Here is a 27,833-nt window from a genome sequence, read left to right as displayed (position 1 = left end):
AGGCCTTTAGACCATTTTTAAAAGTAAGATGTAGGAACAAAAAATAACTTGGATTTGATTCTGTAGGTTAGGTACAAACGAACATTTTTTAAAGTATAAAAAGTATTTTTTATAAAAAAGCACAAAATCTAAATCACATTATCTAAATCTTTAGTTTATTTTCAATTTATTCCCCAAATAGAGAATATATAATACTACAGTATTTACATAGTCTGCAAATAAATTCCCAGATTTTGTATTAAGACTCCGAGGGAAAGTGTAATCAGACCCTCATCCCATAATCTGAGATAACACCAGGTTTAAATTTATACCTGAAAACCAAAATGTATCATTTGTATGGCATTCAAACTTTTTATTCAAAAACATTTAGCTTTATAGTTTTCCACCAATCATTTGTATTGCTTCTTAAGAGCTCTTTAGCATTTGCTTCAGATGTCTTAGATATTTTTCAACAAATCTTCTAATTTTTATTAAGGTTTCTGAATAAAAGAAACCTTTAGCCATTTTCAGCTTTTAAAAAAAAAATTGCCAATACATTGAATTTTGCTTTAAACTTTTTAATTACTCAAAAACTTTTAATAAATTTTGTTGAACATATTCTTTTTCCAATGAAATATAAACCCAACATTGACCTAAATTAAACATTTAATCCCCTGCTGTATTCTAATTTTAATTAAGTTTATTTAGACTAAGTGCATATATGTATGTACATTAACATTTTGATTAAATTTCAATTATTTTTAGTTTAAACTTATTCATTTTTAAATTTATCACACCTTGCATTAGAATCGAATAGGTTTACACAAAAGACCCCCCCCCCCCCACCCACCCCTACAAAAAAATGATATTGTCCACTAATAGATGAAAAAATGTGAATAAGTCCAAAAAAACTTTTGCGCAATTTTCAGTTGAGTATTTTGAAGATAATCTGATTTGGTGGAGTGTGTAAATGTTTCCCCCTCCCACCTAATCTAATTCTTTACTCAACATAGTTAAATATTTACGGCGGCCGGGTCCAACAACTAATACATTTACATTAGCCCAGCTTCAAAAACTCCATTCAATCTTACAATGGTTAGGTTTTTCTTTAAAAGTTATATACAATGTGAATTTATTTCTTCAAAAAAGTTCTTGAAAATGTTTTTAATGCCTTTTGGATTTTAAGCCCTTATTGTAAAGCTGAATTAAAGTTTAAATGCCAAAAATTAACAACAAATATGCATATAAAAAAACCTGAGAATTCTGGAAGGTTTTAAAAGATAAGGTTTGGTTTGTAAATGAATTTGTAATTGAGAATCTTTTATTCTTCCTATCTATTTTATCTTATTTTATTGATATTAGAGAATAGTTAGGTAGATTGATATTCAATATATTTTGTCCCCCCAGTCCCCAATATTTTTGTATAAATCATGGAAAATTATCTAATCCTATTTGTATACCTGCTTGCTATATAGGTATACTTTCCTATGATATATAGGTGTACCTGACTATGCATAAGAAGTACACATAAAATAAATCATATTTCACTGTAGACATAGAAATGATATTTTAAAAACAGCTTAGTCTAAATTAATTTGTCTAATGTATTTGTAATGAGTAACAATGTAAGTGTAGGTCAGCTAGATTCTCAAGAGGGGATTTGGTATATCAGGAAGAAGGGAGATATAATTCATTTTTATGTTTAATTTTAGACCTTCATTCCTACATGTATACCTGTTTTTCTTGTACTTAAGATATCCTCATCACATTCTAAAGTTCAATTAACATTACACAATTCAAATCAATATTTTTTTTTATGTTCTTGGTTTCACTTATAGTCCAATTTAAAAACAAAATCTAAATAAAATTTTTTCAGAGGATGCCCCAGATTGAGCACAACGCGCCCAAATTTAAATACCGCGTGTACTGGAGACGAGAGGACGACCCACAGTGGAAAATTGAGGACATAGCTGACTGGAGGCAGAAAGAATTGTACATAGAGAACCAGCCAAGGTTTACAAAGTATAGGATAAAGGTTATAGCTCAGAACCAGAAGGGTGAGGCGAACATGGCGGCACAGGAGGTCATAGGCTACAGTGGGGAAGCACAACCCTCGCAAGCGCCGACTAATTTCACTCTCCGAGAGGTTATTGGTCCGCGTAGCGCCCTGGTTTCCTGGGATCCAATCAATCCAGAAAGTATAAATGGACACTTTAAAGGATATAAAATTATAACCTGGACGGATGAAACAGGAGAAGAGAATCAGAGAGAAATTATTATGCGTAGTGATTCTACACAAGCTCTTGTTAGAAGTTTCAAACCGTATGCTAAAAATTATGCCAGAGTTTTGGCGTTTAATGGCGCCTATAATGGTCCTGCTTCTAATACTATCGAATTCCGTACTCCGGAAGGTAAACCCGGTCCAACAGCCATGCTGGAGTGCTATCCCATGGGTTCCTCAGCATTATTGCTGGAATGGCAGAGGCCCCAGGAGATAAATGGTATCCTAACAGGATACAGAATATACTACAACAAGGTTGAGAAATCTGAGCTTGGACCATTGCTGGAGCGCGAACCAGCTATCCGCAGCAACCTGACAACAAAAGCTAAGCTGGCCGGCCTTCAGTCACACTCCAAGTACCGCGTGACAATCCGCGCAACAACGGCGGCTGGCGAGGGCATGCCCTTCTACACGGATTGTGATACAAATCCACAGGCTGATGAGCCCCCCTCAATGCCGAGGTTTAAGTACACCTATGTCCAGCAACGGATTGACAACGGATACTCCAGAATTAGGGTCACCTGGATACCAGATGTTGATGGCAATCCTGGCTCTCATTTCTATGTTCAATACAGGTTGGTTTATTCTTACATAGAAAAGTTAAGGCATTTATGTATTATTGGATTTGATTAGTATAGATAACATTAGTTTTCTTTTTTTCTGCTTATTTATTTATGTATTCACATATTTTGTGGTGTAGGGCCAAAAAGTGTAAATGGTATATTGAAAATAATGCGGTAAAACCAGGGTAAAACTGTCTTGTCTTAATTACATTTACACACACAAATCTTGCTTTGTTTTCCTAATTACAACAGCTATACTCAGGTATACAGGGATATGACAATTGGGATTTATTTATTTTGCAATTCTACCTTTTTATTCCTTATATTTACCAGTTACCATAGACAGAGTTTCACGGTTGATAATACGATGCTAGACATAGTTTTTTCGTATGGATGAGAATCGGTTCTTATCCACCGGATTCGAATGAATACGAGAATAATTTATCTTAAATTACATTATCCCTATATTTCTGCTTATACTAGACAGCTAAAATAGAAACCATTAAGTTATTTATCTTTATTTTGAACACTTACACCCTCCCCTCTTAAATATGAATGCTTATTTTTAAAATATGATTTTTAAAATCTCTTCGTTGTGCACATTTTATTAAAAAACATATTTTAAAACATGATAAAAATGTACACAATTGGAACCCTTAATTTGTCACAATTTTATACTTTTTTTTGTAAAAAAGGCATCAAGTGTTCCCTTCTTCCACCAACTCAAAACATATTTTCAATGCTTTCTCGTCAATCCTATGGCCTTGTTTAGTTTTAAATCTTTGGTTTCTGTGGTTAAAACAGTTGTTTTTTGTTTTTTTTTTTTGGGGGGGGGGGGGGATGGTTGTAAGGTTTTATGTTATTTTTCCATGAAAAAAACACATATATATTCCCCAACCAGAGTATATTTTTTTAATTAGACGCCTAAGTTTATTTGTTTAGCACTGGTAATTGTGTTATTAACAATTAATTCTCCTGGACCTTATACAAATAAATATTTTACATTAGGATTTATTATATATTTACATTAATTATTTTTTAGAAATGCAGCTTATTCATAATTAGGTTATATCCTTATGTATTGTTATATAAAAGTTTGTTAATTATGTCTACTTTAATGGGTAAACTTATGTATTTGATAGTCATACCTATCATACCTAGTTTTAAATTTACATCTTAAGAGGTAAACAATTTGTAATAGATATTCATATTTTGTTTGTGAGTTAACCTCTTATGTTATGTATCTAAATATATTATAACAGATTCTATAGATAATTTTATGTCTGATAGAATCGGCTATGAAAATTCTCAACGACCTTTTTATTCCTAAGCCTCATAATTTAAGATTTTTTTCTGCTTGTTAAAAACACATCTTTTCTGAATGGCAGAGGTCAAATATTTAATCTCGGTGTTAATTGATTTTTAAGTGTTTATCTGTCTAAAAGTGTCAATGAAAAGAAAATGTTCTTGCAATCATTTCAATTATTTGTAGAACAGATCTATAGTATAGATGTGTATACAGACAACTACCTCCCTTCCTTTTTCAAAGACCTCTTTCATCTGCTTCTAAATAATTTTCTGCAACTTAGCTGCGTTAATATAAGCGATATCATTGGTTGATTTTCATTGACCCAATAGGAAGGTTGCACAAGACGATTGCGATGGGGAGATACAGTTATTTAACTCTTCGTCCCTCTAATGTTTTACTCTAATATTTGTAGAAAAAAAATATCTCGAAGATCTATAATGTTTTATTTTGAAGATTTTGGTTATAATAAATCATAATGTTTAATAGATTCAACTTCTATGGCACGACGGTGAAATAATTTTTTATATTATAAATTATAGGTTTTACATATACACTTCTTAAAGAGAGTAAAAATAATGTGAATATATGCAAATGTATAATTGTCATTTACTGCCTCTACAATTGCCTTTTTCAAGACTATTTAAAATTTAAGAATTTGTTATGTCTTTCTTTCCCCTTTATTTCCTTAATTCACTTTAAAATAAGATGTATTCCAAGTTAAACTTTCGTGTTGTTATTATATCAAGTTCATTAGAGTAACGTCATGTCTATAATATGTTAGCTACCGATCTCTACCACTATAAATTGATTTGATTGGAATTGGAATAGCAGCATGTCAGCTCGGACTATTGTAAAAATATGTCGATACAAATCTAACATGGTTATTACAAAGGTTTGGTTAATAAACTTCTACTGTAAAATATACATTAAAATATGTATACTGTATATTTACAATTTGTATTTGATAATTAATTATTAATCCTCTCTTAATTCATCTCAAGTGTAAAAGCTGAGAAACAAATTAAATATCTAAAACAGAGACGTGCCTAAGTGTGTGTAGGAGGGTGCTAATACCCCTTTGATAAAATAAAAAGGGTAATTATACACCAAGTTAACTTTCAATTCTTCTAAAAATACCCCCTCAAAGTTATGTAGGATGGCAATTTATATGGGGTGAATAAAATTGTATGCACGTCACGCTCCCCTTGGTGAAGTGCTGTGCACGCGCTTCAATCTAAATAGGAAAATTACTTCTGTTTGTGAAATGTTTGAAACTTGTGTTAATGACATACAAGTTAATATTTAATTTTTAAAAGTTTTGAAAAGCAATCTTGTGGGGATCCTTAGCCGCCTCTCGAATGTGTAACTAACTTTATCAATTAACAGCGGCTAAATAGCAGTTTAAGCGACTTTTAACTGCTTACTTTTTATTTAAAGACAAACCTTTTTTTTCCTGCCTAAAATTAATAATTATATATGTTTGTGTTTAAGAAAAGTTATTTGTTTTTTTGTAATTTATAAAACTCAAATCCAAGACAAAATTTAACACGAAAAGTTCTTTGCAGTATCTAAAAGTATTTGATGCAATGATACTTATTTTTGTTACTGAATGTCCCCTGAAAAAAAACTACATACTTAGCATACCAAGAGTTTAGCCTTAATGTGAAATGTCACTTTAGATAAACACCTGAATGACGTTAAATCACTTTGTATTTTACCTCCTCGCAAAACTAAGTCATTTAAATGAAATCCTTTAAACTTCAACCAAAAATGAAATACAAAATACTCAGTTTCATGCAAGTGCCGTATATTGTAAGTAATGCCTTGGTCCTTAAAAAGGCGAAACTTAATTATGGGAAAATGGTAGGTACAAGATTAAATGTATTAAAAAATTATAAATCAAATTAAAGACAATCTTTAAACTTAAACATAAAAATATTTTAATAGATGAAAAGTTATAAAAGTATTTGCTAATTTAAAGTTTAATACTAGGTATGATCAATTTATTCCTTTGTTAGAAACGCCCTCCCCCCTATTTTCTTCTCAGGGATAAGACAATAGACTACAATAAATGTTCCAACTAATTTTTATGTATAAATTTGTCTTTTGTAGCTGTTTAAATCTGGGTGAAAGAAAGAGTTGTAGATTTATTTATCCTGCATTGTTCCCACTTTCCCTGAAAATATAAAAGTATGTGTTAAGAATTCATATGATATGCAGATTAGAGGGTATCCACCAAAACCAACAAAAAAAAACTTTTTTGTTGCAAGAAAAAAATCAATCTAAATCATTTGTATTATTTATTCTACTGCGGCTTCGCCCCTAGCCTCTAGGGGCTTCGCCCTATATAGTTATGGGAAGTCAACCCTTCTTAATAGAAATATTCAAAAAAAATTATTCTTTGTTTAATTACTCTGTGGTAAAATTAAACCCAGGTTGTGCGCTTTATGCACAAAAATTTTGATTTGTACAAATTTAACCCAATTAGTTTTCCGTATACAAAAAAATTTCAATTCGTAAAAATTAAACCTAGGTTGTTCGCATACACAAAAATTTAAATTAAAAAAAAAATATTTTCATTTTTTTTCGGGGGGGGGGGGATTCGCCCCATGTTGCAGTGGGGTTCCCCCACCCCAATTACTGGTTTTTGTTTACAAAAAGTTTAAAAAATTAAAAATTTTGGAAGTGGGGATTTTTTTATTTTTGGGGGGGTTGTGGGGTCTCCCACCCTCCAAGAAAATAGCCTAAAACCACCAGAGGACCAGTAGGTATATTCCCACAAGGGTAGAGCCCAATTTGATCAGCAGTTACTGAGATTTTACAAAAAATGTAAAAAAAAAATTTTGGGGGGTTGCTTTTTTTTATTTTTGGGGGGGTTGGGGGTGTCCCACCCCCCAAGAAAATAGCCTAAAACCACCACAGGACCAGTAGGTATATTCCCTGAAGAGTAGAATCCGATCAATTCAGTGGTTACCGAGATCTTAAGGGACAGACAGACAGACGGTCATACGGTCAGACGGACAGACATCAAGCTACTTTGTATTATAGATTAACACAAGCGTAATAATTATGCCGTATACTTTATGTAATTAATGTTAAATTTGGTCATATAAGACAAATTGGATTTAAGAAATACAAAGTGTCATATAATGTCATATAATATATGTATGTCGAAAAAATACTAATAGATTTGACAATGATAGTAATTTGAAATGTCTCTCCTTCATTGCATAAAAGAATTGACTTGTTTTCAGTAGATTTGTAGTAATATTTGACAACTAAAGGGTTGTGAATATTATCTACCAAACTTTTCAAATCACAACAGTCTAATTTCTTACATGGATTAAACATTAAAATGTGATAATTAATTATACCCAATATGTAATTTAATTTGTTAGTTTATCGGTCATTTGTTCAAGGCGTCATGTCACATGAAAAAAAAGAAATGTTTACAAACAGATTTAAGGATAATAAATTAAAGTAATTCTAGATATTTTTTACTTCATTTTAAATCATTGTGATAAGTTTGGTTGTAGAAGTTAGAACAATATTACCAAGTTTACAACCAGATCAGAGGGTATTTATATTCAAGGGATAAGGGATAGAGCAATAGACATTAAAATAATCTCTCCCCCAATAGTATAATAAATTGTATCATCATATGAGGAAGGATTGATCCTGTGTGTACTGTAAGATCTCACTACCCGTGGAATTAATTCGGTTCTTATATTGTAAATGTTAGGCAGGATTGTCTTATTTTTGGGGAGAAAAGACAATGATTTAAACAGAAATGATCTCTAAAGATTTTACTCCTCAAAACTTAAATACAAAATAATAACACATTTGATCTGAAAATTGAAAATTCAATTTGTACTTAATACAGCCTAATCTAATAATAAGTGGAGGATTTTATACTTATATTGAATATATATATTATTTGAAATGTAGCACAATTGAATCAAGTCAAATTAGGACAGATTTCAAGCTCAGTCAATTTTAATTTCCGCTCCCTTTTGTACATAATATTCATGTACAATAGGGTTACTCAAACACATGTTCACACAATATAACATAAAAAATTATTCACTGAAAAATGTAACATTTTTAGTGAAGTAAAAACGTTGTTTATGATGAGAGAATTGCGTGTTGAAGTTTATACTGCGTCGATACTGCAGAGATTGATGGTAAATTTAAATTGAATTTTTTTTGGTTATTGAAATGATTTAAATTTTAATAAAATAGAAACAGTTAAACTCAAAGATTCAGGGCTAGGACAAAGGAAGATTAATGAAATTCCCTCAAAGTGTTATTTGAGGAATTCTGCCTTTTAAGCTGCTAAACTTTAAAGATTGATGAAATTTTCATAAAAAGAATACATTAACTCTTACAGTCGGGCCCCTTGCCGCACCTTAATCAGTCGGGGGGGGGGGGGGGCGTTCAACGCCCCCCCATATTATCTCAGTTCCTATTAGAGCTAGAGGGCTAAAAATTTTTGTGTAAGTCCCCTGCGTTATGATGAATTTCCGACCTTAAGTAAGTCAAGGTCAATTTTCGCTTCCTTCACCCTTTTATTTAACAACTTTTGTTTTTAGGTCCTTTTTTACTTAAAAATTTCAAACGGCTGTAATTTTTTTATTTTTGAAGCTAGAATAAAAATTTTTTTGCAGAAATTGTTTATCTTTATGTAAATTTTATATTTGAAATATCACAATATAAATTTCAGCAACCGCAGCTGTACTTGGCAGCTGCCAGCCGCCGCAGTCGGCGGTCGGCGGGAAAACGGCGGCCGATCTTTATGAAATTTTAATACGTTATGTAGACATGTAAGAAAAGCTTAAATTTAAATTTGAAGTCTCTAAGTCAAAAATTGCGGCCACAGGAGCCATTTAAAGATTTCTGGAGACCTGGAGGATCAGGACCTGCAGGATCATACCTGGAACCTGAAATTGACTTGAACACCTGTATTTCATATAAGGATGTACTACTAGAGGATATTTTAGTATTTTGGTAAGATATAATGCTTTGTTTAAGTCAAAAAAAAACTTTTGCTTTTTACCTGGATGACCCTGCCAGGTTTGCTGGCATCCTGTGCCCGCCAGGATGGAGATATTAAAAAAATTTCAACTCTCAGTTATGTCTCATACCCACACTTAAAAAGTCAAGCAGTTTGGGCTCTTTATCTTTCACACACAGAAAATGAGATAGACAAAACCGGATGGGGGGGCGTTCAACGCCCCCCCCCCCCCCGACCGTTAAGGGTTAATAAATAATTACCTACTTAAGGGCACTTGATATATTTTTACTTTTTATTTGCTTAAGAGTTAAGATCTTAATTTTTGACTATTAGTGCAATCAAAGTGAAATATGAGGGCCAACAAAATCTAACCACATCAAAATATCATTTTTTTTAAAGAAAAACTAAAATAAGTCTTTCCTTTTAAAGGTTTAACCTTGCTAATAAAGATTCAATTTCTATTAAATCTTCAATCTTCATTGATCTTTTGATGTTTCACTTTCAAATCTGAAAGGCTTTTAAAAATTTGAGCTCTAATTCTAAATTAACAGAGTCAATTAGAATTAGGAAAAGGGTGAGGGAAGCTATTTAGATAATTTAGATTGGGAAACTTTTTTGTGTAAAGAGTAGAAAAGGTTATTAATGATAGCGTGGTCAAAGCAGGGCAAACAGAGATATGTAAATCAAATATGAATTAATCAAATTCCAAAAATAAACAAAAGGACAGAAATTTGAACTGTATTAATTTTAATAATGTTTCATTTACATCTTAATTTTTTTCCCAAATTACCCCAAAATAAGCTACAGTATTAAGTGCTTTAGAGAAAACTTATATCACTATATTCCTAGGTCAAAGCCCAGTTAGTAAATATAAAAAGTATCCCCTGAAATCTAATTTAAAAAGTACATAATAACGTTCAGAATTTTTAAAGCAATTCTAAATTTGTTCAACAAACAAAGTGTTCTATACTTTAGAAAATATAGTACTTATTTTTAATTCCTAAACTAAAGTTGGTGAATTCATTTCAAGGGGTTGAATTAAATGTGTTAGCTACTTAAAGTCTTGTAAGTCTTTTATCAATTACCCAAGTATGTATTTATTTAAATTTTGGTTCCACCCTTCTTATCATTTCTGTTCGCACGATACGGAAAAATCTCTACAAAATAGCAAACAGCACATATTAACATTTGTAGTTAATAATCAACTGAAGCTAATTTATACCTTTCTAACAATATTTATTTAATTTATTTAGTAAAATAGTCAACATATATTCTGATGGGAAGAAAGGAAAACTTCACTCTTTTTTACCACCTTAAACCAAACATTTTAAGACATTTATTCAATTCACCCTTAGCATTTTTTGCATTGTTTGGGATTTGTTTTGCAACAGTTTCGCAAGAACATCCCTCTTATCATCTTTCCACACATTGAGCACAATTCTTCCCCGGGTCAAATTTAGATGAATCAACTTCGAGACCAATAACCACGGACAAAGCACCCGCAGGACAGCCGCCAACCAGCCGTTTTTGAGTTAGAAAATCTGCACTTTTATATGTTACAAACCAGCTCCTTTGAAATGGTTTGAAAAGCCATCGATAGAAATGAGAAGGGCTCGTTAGCGTTCAGATTTCGGCTGTCTAACCCTGGTGTAACTGATCAACTAAGGGATTATATAGAATTAATGTTTTCAACAAGAAAAGTTTTTTTATAAACATCCTTTTTAATAGCGAATTATTGCTATAATAAGAATCTAACTTTTTTTCAAAATTACAAAATTCTTTAAGGACTTTTATAGGAGTTTAAACCCTTATACCTTATTGCCTATATTTTTTTAAAGGATTCTTTATATTAGAATGCGTCCTATCAGATAAAGAAAGACTAAACTTATATTAAAAACTAGGAATCTTGGAAATAACACCAAGTAGCGGGTCTCGTCGTATTTTCATAGTTGCTTTTCGCCTATTTCTAGACCCTACGGGGCAATCATTAACATTTACCTACACTAACATATAATAACCTATCAAAAGCTACTGTGAAAATACGATGAAAACCGCTACTTCGTTTTCTTTCCGTGATCCAAAGATAAATTATATTTTTCTTTTAAGTTTTATTTACTAAGTATATTTGCGATTACTTTTATTTAATAGATTTTTCCAATTTTTAACATTTACAAAAGGGCCTGCTTTATTGCTTCAAGATCCATGTCAGATCTATATAGGAAATAAATGTCTATAAACGAGCTCAAGTTTTCCAAGGAATAAATGTTTAAAACTCATAGTGCTCCAATAATCCATAATAAACTCTCATTGCCCAGAACAATAAAACCCAATATTTTACTTTATTAAGAATAAATTATTTTTTTTATTTCATCTTGCTATTTACATAATATTAAAGTATTTTATTACTATTCTTAAAACAGAAAATTTAAATTCATAATATAGTAAATTTAAGAAAACTTAGTTTTAAAATGAGTTGATTCTAGCGCCCCTCCCTAATGTGTCCAAATTTTGAAACAAAAATTAAAAACATTTTAACCCTTTCCTGACGGTTATAAAAAAATATATATTGGAAAATAAATTCCGTAATTTAAATTGCATTTTTGAAAGAATGAAAATGGCTTTATTATAAATACGTATTTAAAGATTAAATTAAGAAATCAAAAGAAAATGGAAGAAAAAGCAAGTTAGAGAGAGGTTTTTTTTTAAAACAAGAAAACGCTAAGGCAGAATGTTAATACGTTCATAGTATCAAAGGCTTTTATTATAAAATAAATAACTAAAATCAGCCGGACAGAAATTCTAACGTAAGTAGTTGAACTTGAAGTAATCTTTATGTGTAAGTTAATATATTTATCTCTTTCTATTCTAAATGCATAAGAATATTTTAAACTAGCGGATGTGTACCTAGCATCCAGGGGCTCTCAATTAAAAGGGGCAGAAACAGGCTAGAAAAAATAGCTCAAAACCATCTGAGGCCGCTTCGTCATATCTTAATAATTGCATTAGCCTTCTACATTTCCAGTACGGATATTTAATATTCTCAAGAGCATTACAGACCAGCGAACAACGTGAGCTGTAGGCTAGTTTTACAATAGGCGAAGCATATCTCTCAAGAATAAAATAGTAAAAATTCTTTGTTGTGAAAAATTATAAGAAGAAAAAGACAGCCAAGCTGAAATATTGTTTTCTATAGAATAGAAATGAGAATTGTAAGTAAAAAGAATATTTTCTTGCAGAGTGTTTTGACTGTTTTATACAAGTTATAATGATTTAATTTAGTTTAAATTATACCTATTTGTCTTTCATATTAAAGGAGCAATGAATTAAAACAAAAAGTATGAAAATTAAGTCCATAGTAGCACGGCTAACACCAGTAAAAGAGTAAGGTTTTTAAATTTTGAAAAGCATGAATGAAACATTGGATGTTTTACATGAATAACTAAGAACAGTGACAGACGTACGGAGTTTTAGAGTAGCTGTGTAACTACTTATAATTTCTTTATCTTCATATTAAATTTTTTTTCATTTTTTTTTGAATTGATAAAAATTGAACCAAGAATTTCTGTGAAAATTATTTTATTCTCGTGTAAAGAAAAAAAAGTTGGCTCGTCAGTTGAACCAAGTTTGAAGAAAAACAAAGTTTTTAGCCAAGTTCTAATCTGAACTAGTTTATATTTTACATTACATTAGGTTGGGGTTTTTTTACCAGGTCAAACAACTCTCAAGTTTAATTTAATATTTCATATATTTGTTTTAATCATTGTAACTGAATTCAAAATCAAATAAATCAGGACCTGACAGCCGCCGGAGTTTTATGGTTACGGCTGCGGCTCGAATAGCAGTTTATTTTTTAAAAAATACAAAGCAGTTGAATAATGTAAAGGGAAGATTTGGGCCATGTAATACATGTTTAGCTGTCAAATATGCAGAATTGAAAATAGTAAAATTGCTTTTAAAATTTTTCGCAAATCGGACAATCGGCTGCAGTTGTTGCTATATATAAAAGGAGACTGATTACGGATTTTTTGAGCAATGAATGAGATAAAAACAACATACATAGGTTTATCATAGTGTTACTAGCAACAGATACAAAAGTAAAACAAACATATTTTTTGGATTCATTCTATTTCTACCAAATAAATGAAAAAGAATTTTTGTCAATTTCTCTATCAAAAAAATGTGTAAAATCCAGCAAAATATCGATGCTGAGGTGTGATAAATTATCCTGCGTCATTTTACAAGGGAAATTTAGAGAGTGTAATAATAGAAAATATTACCACAAAATATTAAGAATATCATTATTTTTTTACAATTATAGAAAAAATTACCTTGATATAAAGTAATTGCATGTCTGCTTTTCTGTCAGACATAACATCTTCTATGATTTAATGTCATATAGACGACATAAATCATTGAAATTTGATTACGATGCTTCCAAATTTGATAAAGAAAGGTACAAATATTTTTTTCTGTTAAAGAAATATTGATGCACTAAGCCTTTATTGAAATATTTTCTAATAAGCAACTAATACCCTCATAATCAAACTGCTGAAGTATGCATTGCAAAAACAAGGATGAAAACACCCAATAAACACGGGCCTTAACACACCAAATATACTAAAATTATCACAAAGTAGTAAAACCTTGCTATCATAGAAACTGACTAATACGGACGTTCCTACTTTTATAGAGTTGTTTGTTCTGCGCTGATCAATATTTTAAAACTAAATCTGTTAAAAATTTTATGTAAAATATTTAATAAACTAAAATGTTTTAAATAGACAAACCGACCATCCTTGTGGATAATTTGCCATCACAGGAATCAGCATTCAAAATAATAATTGATAGAAAGATTCCAACTGGAATTCTTATAATCCACGTTACAGACGTACGTACGGACAGAAACGCCATATCTGAAGAGACACTGTTTCTAAAAACATATATGTAGTATGAAATGGCATCTAAAGTGCATCTTTTTCTATTTCCCATTTCTATTTTGTTAAAATGGTTTTATATTATTTTTTTCATGCAGGAATAGGACAATGGCAGATTAAGTTTGCCTTATTTCTCTGATTTATATCAATTTGAAAAACACATTGATTTTAAAATATCCACACAAAAAAATACAACAAAAAGAAAAGAAAAAATACTCAGGGAGAGAGGGTACATTGGGCTGTTTATTACACTAGTCCCCAAAGTTTTATGATAACGTTTTCTTATTCGTTTACTCAACAAATTTGAGGACTAATATTGATTTTTGATTGACTGGTTCATTCAGTTGTGATACCAAGCGTTTCAACAACTAATTGTAATCTACAGAAGGGGGAATTTTGTGTATTATCATTTGGGATGTGCATATATTTATCGACCATTATCTTATCCCTTTTGATCCCTTTTTATATTTGAGTATTAGAAATAAGACAATATAAATTTTAATGTTTTTACCGTTTCAAAAGATACAAAACTGATATTCACTATTTGTATTTTAGGAGGATAAATTAATTTATCTTGCAATTACCTTTCACTGTATCCCATGATTGTATCAAATTTATAATTCAATCTTACAGGTGTACTGGTTAAATATTAATCCGATTTTATATTTAGTAGATCAACTACTCTATACTCTATAATGTCCACATCACTAATGACGATAAACAAACTTACCAACTCTTTAGATTAAACCAATTGGTTAAAAAACGTTTGTACAAACCGACAAGATTTATAAAGTATCAAAAGTTTCTAAGCTAATGGATACGACGAAGTCAATGTAAAACTTTGGGCACCTCCGTCCTTTTAAAGGAACTCTTTCGAGTAACACACAATTTTTGATAAATGTTTTATATTATCTCTTTTTCTTTTCTTTTTTTTACTGATGGACATGGCTTTCCTTGTTTGTTGCAAATTACATAATTTAAATAAAAAAAATAATAATAAACTTTATATTCTAGGAAAAGTGCTGACACTCAATGGTTGATGTCCGACCAGCAGTTGAACGACAACTCCGTTGTTGTGCAGGGCCTGGAGCCGGGGTATGTATACCAGTTCCGTGTGGTTGCTGTGGATGGCGAGTACGAGACCGCCTCGTTGTCCCAGGACGTGCACACTTACGGTACCCTGCCCGACGCTGCTGATAGGGGTGGCATTGTTCTGGCCTCATCAGGATGGTTCATAGGTCAGTCTTCTTCTCAATATTTAAATTTGTGGCTTAGTTTTATTGATAGTAGTCTTCGGAAACATAAAGACTTCAATGTTTTAGCCCTAGCATAGTGTCCAAAGATTAAGTACGTATATATGTTTCATCTTACGTTTCTGTGGACAATCAATACAGAATATTGAAATGGATTTAGAATACGTTGATATTGTGACAGGAAACATTGGCGGCAATTTAGGTTTCTTATATGGTCCTCAGATATTGGTCAAAACGTTCCACTATGGGCAGGGGATGGTGTAAAGTCATATGGGGAAAAAATTTTATGCGAGAATGTATCACAATATCCACGTATTCTATATCTGTTAAAAGGAATACATTTTTTTCGCGGTTAGAACTGTTTTGGCTCTAATCGAAATGGATTTGATTATCAAAAAAGATTCATTTGATCATATAAATTCTAAATAGATTTGAAGTTTGAATACTTAAAAAATTTTATATATTTAATTTCTACAGGTATGATACTAGCCCTGCTGGTCTTATTCGGAGTGTGTGTGGTGGTGTGCCTCATCAAGAGGAACAGGGGTGGCAAGTATGCTGTTCAAGAACAAGAACATGCACATGGTCGTAATGATTATGATGATGCTGGTGGTTTCATGGAATATACTCATCAGTAAGTTATTTTGATACTTTCCCTTAAAGTTCTCATTAAGCACTGTAACCTCCCTTTTTGAATTGAAGTTATTTTTTTTCTGGGTCAACCCCTAAGTGACTACAGTCATAATAAATATATTTTTAAAAGAAATTATAGAAGTATGTTTCTAATGATACCTAACTTTTAATAACTTTTAATGCCAAAGTTTTACCTTAATTGAGAAAGTACTTAACTAAGCGAATAGATATGTTACTATTTTTAATCATATTTGTTTAAATTTTAAAACTTAAATGATTCGTGATTTTTATGTTAATAATTAACTTCTTCCAGAGAGCGATTAGGTGGCGGTGAAAAGCGGAAGCCTAGTATATCCAGTGAGATGCGGATGCCCGCAGAATCAGATACTGAGAGTATAGCAGATTACGCGGATGGCAATGACGCAGGTAATTATAATTAGACTTTTAGTCATTGTATAGCTTTATTTATACGATGTATGTCTATGCTTATTTGAATTGTACAGTTTTTGATATTTAACATATATAGTCCTTTTCAAATGATAGTAGCTTATGTATAATTTATAGAAAAGTTAAGTATACAGTCAACGATTTTAATCAGTTAGAACTTAAATTTTGATGAAAATATTTTTGGGTTAATTTACCCCGAAAAAAGGTTTAAAAATAAGTGAAGGTGGGCTTAATAATAACTTCAAACTTGATTAAAATTTCTGGATAACATTTATTTTTATTTTTTTCTGCACGTATGATTTATCATTTTCTAGAGCTAGATTTATGTATTTACAAAAAAAAATTCAAATAATTTTAAATAATATCGTTGAATTAATTATTGTTTCTGTGAATAATTTATTTTCTCCCAAATTTGAAGTTTATACTTCAGACATTTAATGTTTTATTGCATGACTTAAACTTTGGTGTTCATACTAAAAAGTAAATATTTTAATATCACTATTTTTAAAAGCGAAGCTTTTCTATAATTAGGTTTTGTTCTTTTGTACGTCCGTCCGTAAAGGTTAGCTCTTTTCGTTAATTTAAACAGGTCAGAATTGTGCTATCGATTTCAAACTTTGCATGCAGGTTCCTATTGTTAAGTCCTAAAAATGTAAGTATGTCCTTAAACAGTATCATGGATTTAAGCAGATTTACAACAAATTTAACTACAATTTTGTGTAGACTTATTCATTAATATTCTGATTATTCAGTTCTGACATATCGACGACATGTCAACAGTCGATTGCATTTAAACTGGAATACTTACGCAGCTGACACTACACAATCAATACAATTAAAATGAACCGTTTTAAGGCTAAATTATTTTCCAATATTTTATCTGTTCTGAATAAACATATTTTACAAAGTTTAAACGTCTAACTTTACCCCTTTCTCTTTATTTTTCTTTTTAACTATCTTTCTCTTTTTGTTTAATAACTTTCTTTCTCCCTCCCTTTCTCTCTTTCTTTCTCTCTTTCTTTCTCTCTCTTTCTCTCTCTCTCCTTCTCTCTTTCTCGTTCTATTACTGAAACATCCAAAACTTCCAATTTTTCTGCTTAAAGTAATTCATTACAAACATTTGAAAAAGAACAGAATCAAGTAGAAAATGGAGTTAACTTTAGAGCATACTACTCCATTTTTTTTAATGAAAAGAAACAACTAAGTCTCCAACTTTTCTGCCAATTGAATTTTTTTACCTTATGCCATAAGTGAAAAAAAATCACAAAAAGGTAAAAAAATTAAAAAAAAAAAAACTTTTTTAATCGACGGAAAAATTAGGGATAGTTTTTCTTTCAATGAAATATTCAACCTTGGTTAAATCTCTCCAGCAAAATGCACTTAATCTAATTTACATATGTTTTAATTTAATAAATACAAGAAGTTGTCATAAACACAGATGCAAGGTAATTTGATAATATCAAATTCTAAATATAAAAATGCATGTTTCTTTCAATTTTGTCTTTTTTTAAATATTTTTTTAAATGATTTTATATACACTATAGTTGGAACCTTGACGTTAGAAGTTCGAAATAGAGCAAAATATTTATTTAACTCAATTTTATTTAGTATGAACACCATAAATTAGATTTAGAATGTGATGGATGTATCATTTTTGTACAGCTCCTAAATTTTGTTTGAAAAATTTTTCAATATAATATCAAACCTATAACATCACTATTTGACTACTTAACTTATTTTATAAACATTTCGGTTAAAGGAATTTTATAAAAAGAAACATTAAATGTACAAAATTGATGCAACCTCCACATTCTATCATAACTACCCCTCTGTCTTGTGAACCCTGTAGATTTACCCGATTTTTTTTATTTTCTTAATTAGCTGGCATGGATGAGGATGGCTCTTTTATTGGAAAGTACGCCAAGAACAGGAACCCGGAACAATCTTCAGCATTTGCCACTCTAGTTTAGAACACAGGTAAACAACTTAAAGAGCGTGCGAAAGGAGGGTGTAGGAGAGTGGCTACACCCCACATTAAATATGAAATTGGAAATGACTGCTACCCCTCTTTTTTATTCCCTCAAGGTTTACAAACCCCCTGGCTAAATCCTTTGCACGCCACTGTAAGGCAACAGAATAATATTTAAATTTCTTATGGAAATGGTTCATTGGTGGGGTTTTGTAATTTATTAACCCACCCTCCCAACAATTTACGATTAGACCTACATCTCTGCTTTTATCTTTAGCAATATTTATTCCCCTCTAAAAATGATTTATTTATTTAAATCCTGATTTGCCAAAAAGTATAAGATAAATAAACTTTTAGGCGGTCTTATATATTGATTTTTATTCAAGCAAATCAAACTATACACTTTACTTATTTATTCAATTTAAATTTGTAATTGAATACTTTACTTCTAATTGTTTTAGTATATTTTCTTTATATATTTGAAAAGCCTTGATAGTTATTAGATATTTTAACTAAATTATAACTTTTCATGATGTCCATTCTTATGTTTTGTTCGCATGACTTTATATAGTCCATATCCCTTTGATTGTATGTAAATAGTCCTCCTTATGTTTTGAATATTTATCCATTTCAGTATAATCTTTGGTTTTAGCTTTAATGTTATGTTATAATCCTTATGATAAAGTAAAAGGATCTCTGTGTGTTTATCTGTCTGTCTGTACCGAAGGATCTCGCTAAACGCTGAATCGATATGGTTTACCTTTACAGTGTATATTCTCACATGTCCTAAGAAAGTTTATTGCTATTTGGGGGGAGAGTACCACCCCACTTCCAAGATAAATCTTAAAATCAAAATATATATATCTATAATACAAAGTAGAACGATGTCTGTCTGTCCGTCTGTCCGTCTGTCCGTCTGTCCGTCTGTCCGTCTGTCCGTCTGTCTGTCTGTCTGTCTGTCTGTCTGTCTGTCTGTCTGTCCCTTAAGATCTCGGTAACCACTGAACCGATCGTATTCTACTCTTCAGGGTATATACCTATTGGTCCTGTGGTGGTTTTTTTTTCTTTTTTTTTCTTAAGATTTCCTTGGTCTTTTAACAAATTTCGCCTTAATTTTTTTATCACCTCTTGGGGCAAAGCCCCTAGAGGCTAGGGGCGAAGCCGCTAGTATATATATATATAAAGCACCGCCTTGCGCATATTTATTGGAAAACGTCTGATCTTAACATAGATTGAAAAGAAAATATTTTACGTGCCGCTATCATTTTAGTAAAGCAGTAATTAAGTATCTAATTCCATTTTCTGATAAATTTTGTTTTTTTTCCAAAAAGTTATACTACACATTTGCTCTAAGCTGTAAAAGAAATAATTGAAATCTATTGGAAAGAAATACATATTCGACTTTGGGGGGAAACTGAATTTATATTCTTCAATCTCCAGGAGATACAGGGAGTTGTAAATGGGACATGAATTAAGAAATCATCCAGATTCTTGAGTAACAAAAATTTACTGTACGATTAGCATTGCAGAGAAAAAAAATTATTTTTCATTTTCTATCCCTGTCATGTTTTATGCTAAGATTGTTGTGGTATCTTTTTTGTCTTTATCAGGGATCATGGGGGAAAAGATAATGGGCAAGCAATAAATAGACATTTATGATAAATAACATCATTCTATACAAACTAGACAAATACGTATATTGTTGGTAAATTGGTCCTATGTTCTTAAGCCAACGAATGGTAGAATGTTTTTATAAACATGTGCTAGTTAAAGTTCCAATGATTATCAGTTTGCAGCTAGCTAGTTTGCATAAATTTGTATAGAAATACCACCCTTCGTGTTCCTGACTTAATTCTAATATCTCTAAACATACATAGACAAGATATTTAATGTGTTCCAATTTTATTTTATGCCCCATTTCGCTAAACCCGACTCGACTATTCAAATTTTCTCTTCTTGTTGTAGAGGATAGTGAAAAAAGGAGGGATATTTTACCAGAAATTATGAATAAAGGATATTAAATCATAAAATTAATTTTCTTAATATTTTTAGAACGTTTCGAAGAGGACGGGTCCTTCATTGGCCAGTACGCTGGCCTCTCCAGAAATGTGGCAAGCCTAGCTGGAGGTGGTCCTGCTCCAAGTTCTAGCGGCCATCAGGACAGGACAGCCCCAGCGGCCAAGCTTGCAACCTCAGTTTCTGGACAATCCAGTTCATCTGCTGCAACTTTTGTGTAAAATTAATTGTAAAGTAGCTGTGCTATTAAAATACTTTCCAGTGAAGAAAATAATAGTGAATAATATTTAAAACCAATAAAGAACTTGTGTGGCTCAAGTCTGAAGAAATTGTGTTCAAAAGCCTGCTTGTGCTTATATGTCTAATATATATAATGTATAAAACTGTCAGGAGTGAAAGAATCACGGCGGCAAACTTTATTCTTATCTTCCAAACAAAACAACAATTTAGACAATTTTTCTATCCAAAGCTCCTTCCAGAAAGTTAATCTTAATTTCACCCAAGTTTCGCCAAGTTTTGTAAGATTTTTTTTAAGAAATATGCTATATAAGAATTTCAGTTCATGATCAATATGTTTTTAAGTATGACTTACCATCACAAACATTATACATTTGTAAAACGAAAATCTAATTTAATTTTTAAGGTTACTGTAAAGTCCATTAAAAATGTACCTTCCTTGTATCTTTAGTTTTAGGAAAAAAATATTTGTTAATGATTAAGACTATAAGAATACACCATTTATAATTTAAATCTGATTATAAAGATGTATGGTATTAGTACGCACACTCTTGGTCATTTATTTTTAGTTTTCTATTGATAGGGTTAAAATTATTTTTTTTTTATATTAGCCCAAGTAACAAATCAAGTATTACATCCAGATAATTTTTAGACCTAAAATTAATCTTAGAAATTAAATTTAATATCATGAAAACCTAATGATGTCAAAGAAAGAATACAAATATTTATGATTTGTTAACTGGGCTTTAATGAAAAATAACACATACTCATAAATTCTCAATTTTTTCTATCAAATTTAAATAAGCTCAATTCTTTTCATTTTCCATCTTTTATTTGTGTAATAATTTTATCTTTGTTTCCTGCGAAGGGAGAGCAAAACTAATGTTTGTAATTAGTGTCCAATTACTGTGATATAATATCTCCTGAATGACCAGACAAAGATGAAAAAATAGCTTAGTAGACACAACTAGGATAAATATAAAAGAATACTTTTTTTAAAGATTAAATGACACAATAATTTTTGCTTTTATATGTTTGTTTTGTTTCTTATGTCTTATTTTATACTTTAAAATATCATTAACTTTCCCAAAAAAAATTAAATTTGAGTCCTAAATAACCAGTGCAAAAAGTCATAAAAATCTCTTGAAATGGTATTAATTTTTTTATAATGAAAAATGATTCCTATAAATATTTTTTTTTCTGTTTCATTAACAACGTTTCCTATTATAGATTTAAAATGTGTATAAAACAAAAATCTACGTAAGATCTTAATGGAAAAAATCTCTATTGTTATGTTTTCATATTATATATATAATTTGACCTGTTAAAATAAGAAAACACCTTTAAAAATTAATTTGACAGTTAGTTCTTTTGGTCATCAAGGTTCCTCATTATAGTAAAGATTAAGTTTGTTTTATTTACAGTGAAAAAAATACTAAATAAGGCCTTTAATCGTATTAATTGTTAAAAGTAAAAATATGTTGTGAATTATATTGCCTTTTTTATATCAGCTTAATTTTATTAAGATGCTTCAAAAATTAATAAATAATCCTTTGCATTATCTAAAAATAAGTTTTTCTGTGTAATGTAGAAATTTATTTGAGCCAAGACATTTAATAAAAATATATTTTTCAATCCTTAACATTTTTAAGTTAAAAAATGGAGCGCAAATAAATCTGAAAGTACAAAAACTTTGTACGATTTTTATAATGATCTCTGTCGTAGTGTAATGCTTATTCTTTTTTTTATTAATTAACTATGTAATTAATTTAAAGTATATACAATATTCATCCATGTTTTATTTGTTTTTTTTATTAATTAATACAAAAAAAATCCCAAAACTTACATTTGAAGTTTTTTGCTTTTTTAAACTAAATTTTTTATCTTTTACAATTTATAATGACGTGAAAAAAAAATATTAGAATTGAAATACTAAATGAAGTGGGTATTAAAACATCACTCTAAAGAAATGTAATTCATTATTGTCATGTAAAATATTGGGAAATATATAATTATGTAAAATCTTAAATCTTTTTATTTTTGCTTGCTTATTTGCTTATTTGGGTATAGTCCTTTCCATGACATCGCTCCATATGGGGCGATGATTTTAATTGATCGCCTCTTATGACAAGGGGCGATGTATTGGCTCCTTGAAAGGAGCGATTTAATAGCCCCTTATAACAAGAGGCGATGTTATGACTCCTTGAAAGGAGCGATTTGATAGCCCCTTGCCCTAAGAGGCGATTAAATGATCCTTTATCGCTCCATAATCGCTCCTTCTAAAGAGGTAATGATATGTCCTCTTATCCCAAGGGGCTATTTAATAAAATATCGCCTCTTCATGGCCCCTTCACGATTTTATATATATATCTGAGTTCCTTGATGGCCCCTACATCGCTCCTTCATCTCTCCTTCTTGAAATTTATATTACATTGTACTTACTTTGATGGCCCCTACATCGCTCCTCCATCGCCCCTTCATCGCTCCTACATCGCTCCTTCATCTCTCCATCTTGAAATTTATACTACATTGTACTTTGATGGCCCCTACATCGCTCCTCCATCGCCCCTTCATCGCTCCTACATCGCTCCTTCATCTCTCCTTCTTGAAATTTTTATTACATGGTACTTTGATGGCCCCTACATCGCTCCTCCATCGCTCCTCCATCGCCCCTTCATCGCTCCTACATCGCTCCTTCATCTCTCCTTCTTGAAATTTACATTACATTGTACTTTGATGGCCCCTACATCGCTCCTCCATCGCCCCTTCATCGCTCCTCCATCGCCCCTACATCGCTCCTTCATCTCTCCTTCTTGAAATTTACATTACATTGTACTTTGATGGCCCCTACATCGCTCCTCCATCGCCCCTTCATCGCTCCTCCATCGCCCCTACATCGCTCCTCCATCGCCCCGTACATCGCTCCTTCATCGCCCCTTCATCGCTCCTACATCGCTCCTTCATCTCTCCTTCTTGAAATTTATATTACATTGTACTTTGATGGCCCCTACATCGCTCCTCCATCGCCCCTTCATCGCTCCTACATCGCCCCTACATCGCTCCTTCATCTCTCCTTCTTGAAATTTATATTACATTGTACTTTGATGACCCCTACATCGCTCCTCCATCGCCCCTACATCGCTCCTACATCGCCCCTACATCGCTCCTTCATCTCTCCTTCTTGAAATTTATATTACATTGTACTTACTTTGATGGCCCCTACATCGCTCCTCCATCGCCCCTTCATCGCTCCTACATCGCCCCTACATCGCTCCTCCATCGCCCCTTCATCGCTCCTACATCGCCCCTACATCGCTCCTCCATCGCCCCTTCATCGCTCCTACATCGCCCCTACATCGCTCCTTCATCTCTCCTTCTTGAAATTTATATTACATTGTACTTTGATGACCCCTACATCGCTCCTCCATCGCCCCTACATCGCTCCTACATCGCCCCTACATCGCTCCTTCTTCTCTCCTTCTTGAAATTTATATTACATTGTACTTTGATGGCCCCTACATCGCTCCTCCATCGCCCCTTCATCGCTCCTACATCGCCCCTACATCGCTCCTTCATCTCTCCTTCTTGAAATTTATATTACATTGTACTTTGATGGCCCCTACATCGCTCCTCCATCGCCCCTTCATCGCTCCTCCATCGCCCCTACATCGCTCCTTCATCTCTCCTTCTTGAAATTTATATTACATTGTACTTTGATGACCCCTACATCGCTCCTCCATCGCCCCTACATCGCTCCTACATCGCTCCTCCATCGCCCCTTCATCGCTCCTTCTCCAAATTTATATTACATTGTACTTTTATGGCCCCTACATCCCCTACATCGCTCCTCCATCACCCCTTCATTGCTCCTCCATCGCCCCTTCATCGCTCCTACATCGCCCCTTCATCGCTCCTACATCGCCCCTACATCGCTCCTTCATCTCTCCTTCTTATAATTTATATTACATTGTACTTACTTTGATGGCCCCTACATCGCTCCTCCATCGCCCCTACATTGCTCCTACATCGCCCCTACATCGCCCCTACATCGCTCCTTCATCTCTCCTTCTTGAAATTTATATTACATTGTACTTTGATGGCCCCTACATCGCTCCTCCATCGCCCCTTCATCGCTCCTCCATCGCCCCTACATCGCTCCTTCATCTCTCCTTCTTGAAATTTATATTACATTGTACTTTGATGACCCCTACATCGCTCCTCCATCGCCCCTACATCGCTCCTACATCGCTCCTCCATCGCCCCTTCATCGCTCCTTCTCCAAATTTATATTACATTGTACTTTTATGGCCCCTACATCCCCTACATCGCTCCTCCATCACCCCTTCATTGCTCCTCCATCGCCCCTTCATCGCTCCTACATCGCCCCTTCATCGCTCCTACATCGCCCCTACATCGCTCCTTCATCTCTCCTTCTTGAAATTTATATTACATTGTACTTTGATGGCCCCTACATCGCTCCTCCATCGCCCCTACATCGCTCCTACATCGCTCCTCCATCGCCCCTTCATAGCTCCTTCTCCAAATTTATATTACATTGTACTTTTATGGCCCCTACATCCCCTACATCGCTCCTCCATCGCCCCTTCATAGATAGATAGATAGATAGATAGATAGATAGATAGATAGATAGATAGATAGATAGATAGATAGATAGATAGATAGATAGATAGATAGATAGATAGATAGATAGATAGATAGATAGATAGATAGATAGATAGATATATAGATAGATAGATATATAGATAGATATATAGATAGATAGATAGATAAATAGATAAATAGATAGATAGATAGATTGATAGATTGATAGATTGATAGATTGATAGATTGATAGATGGATAGACAGACAGATGGATAGATGGATAGATGGATAGACGGATAGATGGATAGATGAATAGATGGATAGATGGATAGACAGACAGACAGATAGACAGACAGACAGACAGACAGACAGATAGATAGATGGATAGACAGACAGATGGATAGAAGGATAGATGGATAGATGGATAGATGGATAGACAGACAGACAGATAGACAGACAGACAGACAGACAGACAGATAGATAGATGGATAGACAGACAAATGGATAGAAGGATAGATGGATAGATGGATAGATGGATAGATGGATAGATGGATAGATGGATAGATGAATAGATGAATAGATGAATAGATGAATAGATGAATAGATGGATAGATGGATAGACAGACTGACATTCTACCTTGTATTATAGCAGCTTCTCCTTGTATCTATGACCTCTATTTTAAATTGCAATGTTAGATTACTCATTTGAATAGATTACTTAATAAATATATTAAAAAAATATATTGAGATTTTATTTTGTTTTTTTTATGTTTTTTTTCAGATAAGGTAAAATGATGTTTTATTTGTAGAAGGGGCGTTGTAGGGGCCATATAAATATATTAAAAATATATTAAGTTTTTATTTTGTTTTCTTCTTAGTTACCATCTATGTATTGCAATGTATTGCAAATTTAAGGAAGGAGGGATGTAGGGGCGATGGAGGAGTGATGTAGGGGATATCAAGTTGCAATGTAATATAAATTTGGAGAAGGAGCAATGGAGTGGCGATGAAGGGGCGAAGTAGGGGCCATCAAAGTGCAATGTAATACTAATTTGGAGAAGGAGCTATGTAGGGGCCATCAAAGTACAAAGTAATATAAATTTGGAAAAGGATCGATGTAGGAGCCATCAAAGTAGAATGTAATATAAATTTGGAAAAGGAGCGATGTATGGGCCAGCAAAGTAAGTACAATGTAATATAAATTTCAAGAAGGAGAGATTTAGGGGCGATGAAGGAGCGATGTAGGGGCCATCAAAGTACAATGTAATATAAATTTCAAGAAGGAGAGATGAAGGAAAAATGTAGGGGCGATGAAGGAGCGATGAAGGGGCGATGGAGGAGCGATGTAGGGGCCATCAAAGTACAATGTAATATAAATTTCAAGAAGGAGAGATGAAGGAGCGATGTAGGGGCGATGGAGGAGCGATGTAGGGGCCATCAAAGTATGTACAATGTAATATAAATTTCAAGAAGGAGAGATGAAGGAGCGATGGAGGAGCGATGTAGGGGCCATCAAAGTACAATGTAATATAAATTTCAAGAAGGAGAGATGAAGGAGCGATGTAGGAGCGATGTAGGGGCGATGGAGGAGCGATGTAGGGGCCATCAAAGTAAGTACAATGTAATATAAATTTCAAGAAGGAGAGATGAAGGAGCGATGGAGGAGCGATGTAGGGGCCATCAAAGTAAGTACAATGTAATATAAATTTCAAGAAGGAGAGATGAAGGAGCGATGTAGGGGCGATGTAGGAGCGATATAGGGGCGATGGAGGAGCGATGTAGGGGCGATGGAGGAGCGATGTAGGGGCGATGGAGGAGCGATGTAGGGGCGATGGAGGAGCGATGTAGGGGCGATGGAGGAGCGATGTAGGGGCCATCAAAGTAAGTACAATGTAATATAAATTTCAAGAAGGAGAGATGAAGGAGCGATGTAGGGGCGATGTAGGAGCGATATAGGGGCGATGGAGGAGCGATGTAGGGGCAATGGAGGAGCGATGTAGGGGCGATGGAGGAGCGATGTAGGGGCGATGGAGGAGCGATGTAGGGGCCATCAAAGTAAGTACAATGTAATATAAATTTCAAGAAGGAGAGATGAAGGAGCGATGTAGGGGCGATATAGGAGCGATATAGGGGCGATGTAGGGGCGTTGTAGGAGCGATGAAGGGGCGATGGAGGAGCGATGTAGGGGCCATCAAAGTACAATGTAATATAAATTTCAAGAAGGAGAGATGAAGGAGCGATGTAGGGGCGATGTAGGAGCGATGGAGGAGCGATGTAGGGGCGATGGAGGAGCAATGAAGAGGCGATGGAGGAGCGATGTAGGGGCCATCAAAGTAAGTACAATGTAATATAAATTTCAAGAAGGAAAGATGAAGGAGCGATGTAGGGGCGATGTAGGAGCAATATAGGGGCAATGGAGGAGCGATGTAGGGGCCATCAAAGTAAGTACAATGTAATATAAATTTCAAGAAGGAGAGATGAAGGAGCGATGTAGGGGCGATGTAGGAGCGATATAGGAGCGATGTAGGGGCGATGGAGGAGCGATGTAAGGGGATGGAGGAGCGATGTAGGGGCCATGGAGGAGCGATGTAGGGG

General features: G+C 33.0%; 1 protein-coding gene across 4 annotated transcripts in view; it reads left to right on the top strand.

The window, feature by feature from the left end:
* Nrg (Neuroglian) overlaps positions 1 to 22,246 on the top strand; it is a 61,115-nt gene extending 38,869 nt beyond the window's left edge. For 2 of the 4 annotated variants that reach the window (XM_080156254.1, XM_080156252.1), the window contains 6 exons: positions 1,856 to 2,835; positions 15,095 to 15,318; positions 15,811 to 15,967; positions 16,280 to 16,392; positions 18,295 to 18,390; positions 20,435 to 22,246. In XM_080156254.1, coding sequence (XP_080012380.1) covers positions 1,856 to 2,835; positions 15,095 to 15,318; positions 15,811 to 15,967; positions 16,280 to 16,392; positions 18,295 to 18,383 — 1,563 coding nt within the window. In that variant the 3' untranslated portion in view covers positions 18,384 to 18,390; positions 20,435 to 22,246. The remainder of the gene's footprint in view (positions 1 to 1,855; positions 2,836 to 15,094; positions 15,319 to 15,810; positions 15,968 to 16,279; positions 16,393 to 18,294; positions 18,391 to 20,434) is intronic. The other 2 variants (XM_080156251.1, XM_080156250.1) reach the window with 1 other exon arrangement.
* Positions 22,247 to 27,833: the final 5,587 nt, after the last annotated feature.

Source organism: Acartia tonsa, chromosome 4 (genome assembly GCF_053477335.1).
Source record: "Acartia tonsa isolate MP-2025a chromosome 4, ASM5347733v1, whole genome shotgun sequence".
Taxonomy (NCBI): domain Eukaryota; kingdom Metazoa; phylum Arthropoda; class Copepoda; order Calanoida; family Acartiidae; genus Acartia; species Acartia tonsa.
Note: the sequence above shows the minus strand (reverse complement) of the source record. Positions and strands in the feature narration are given on the sequence as shown.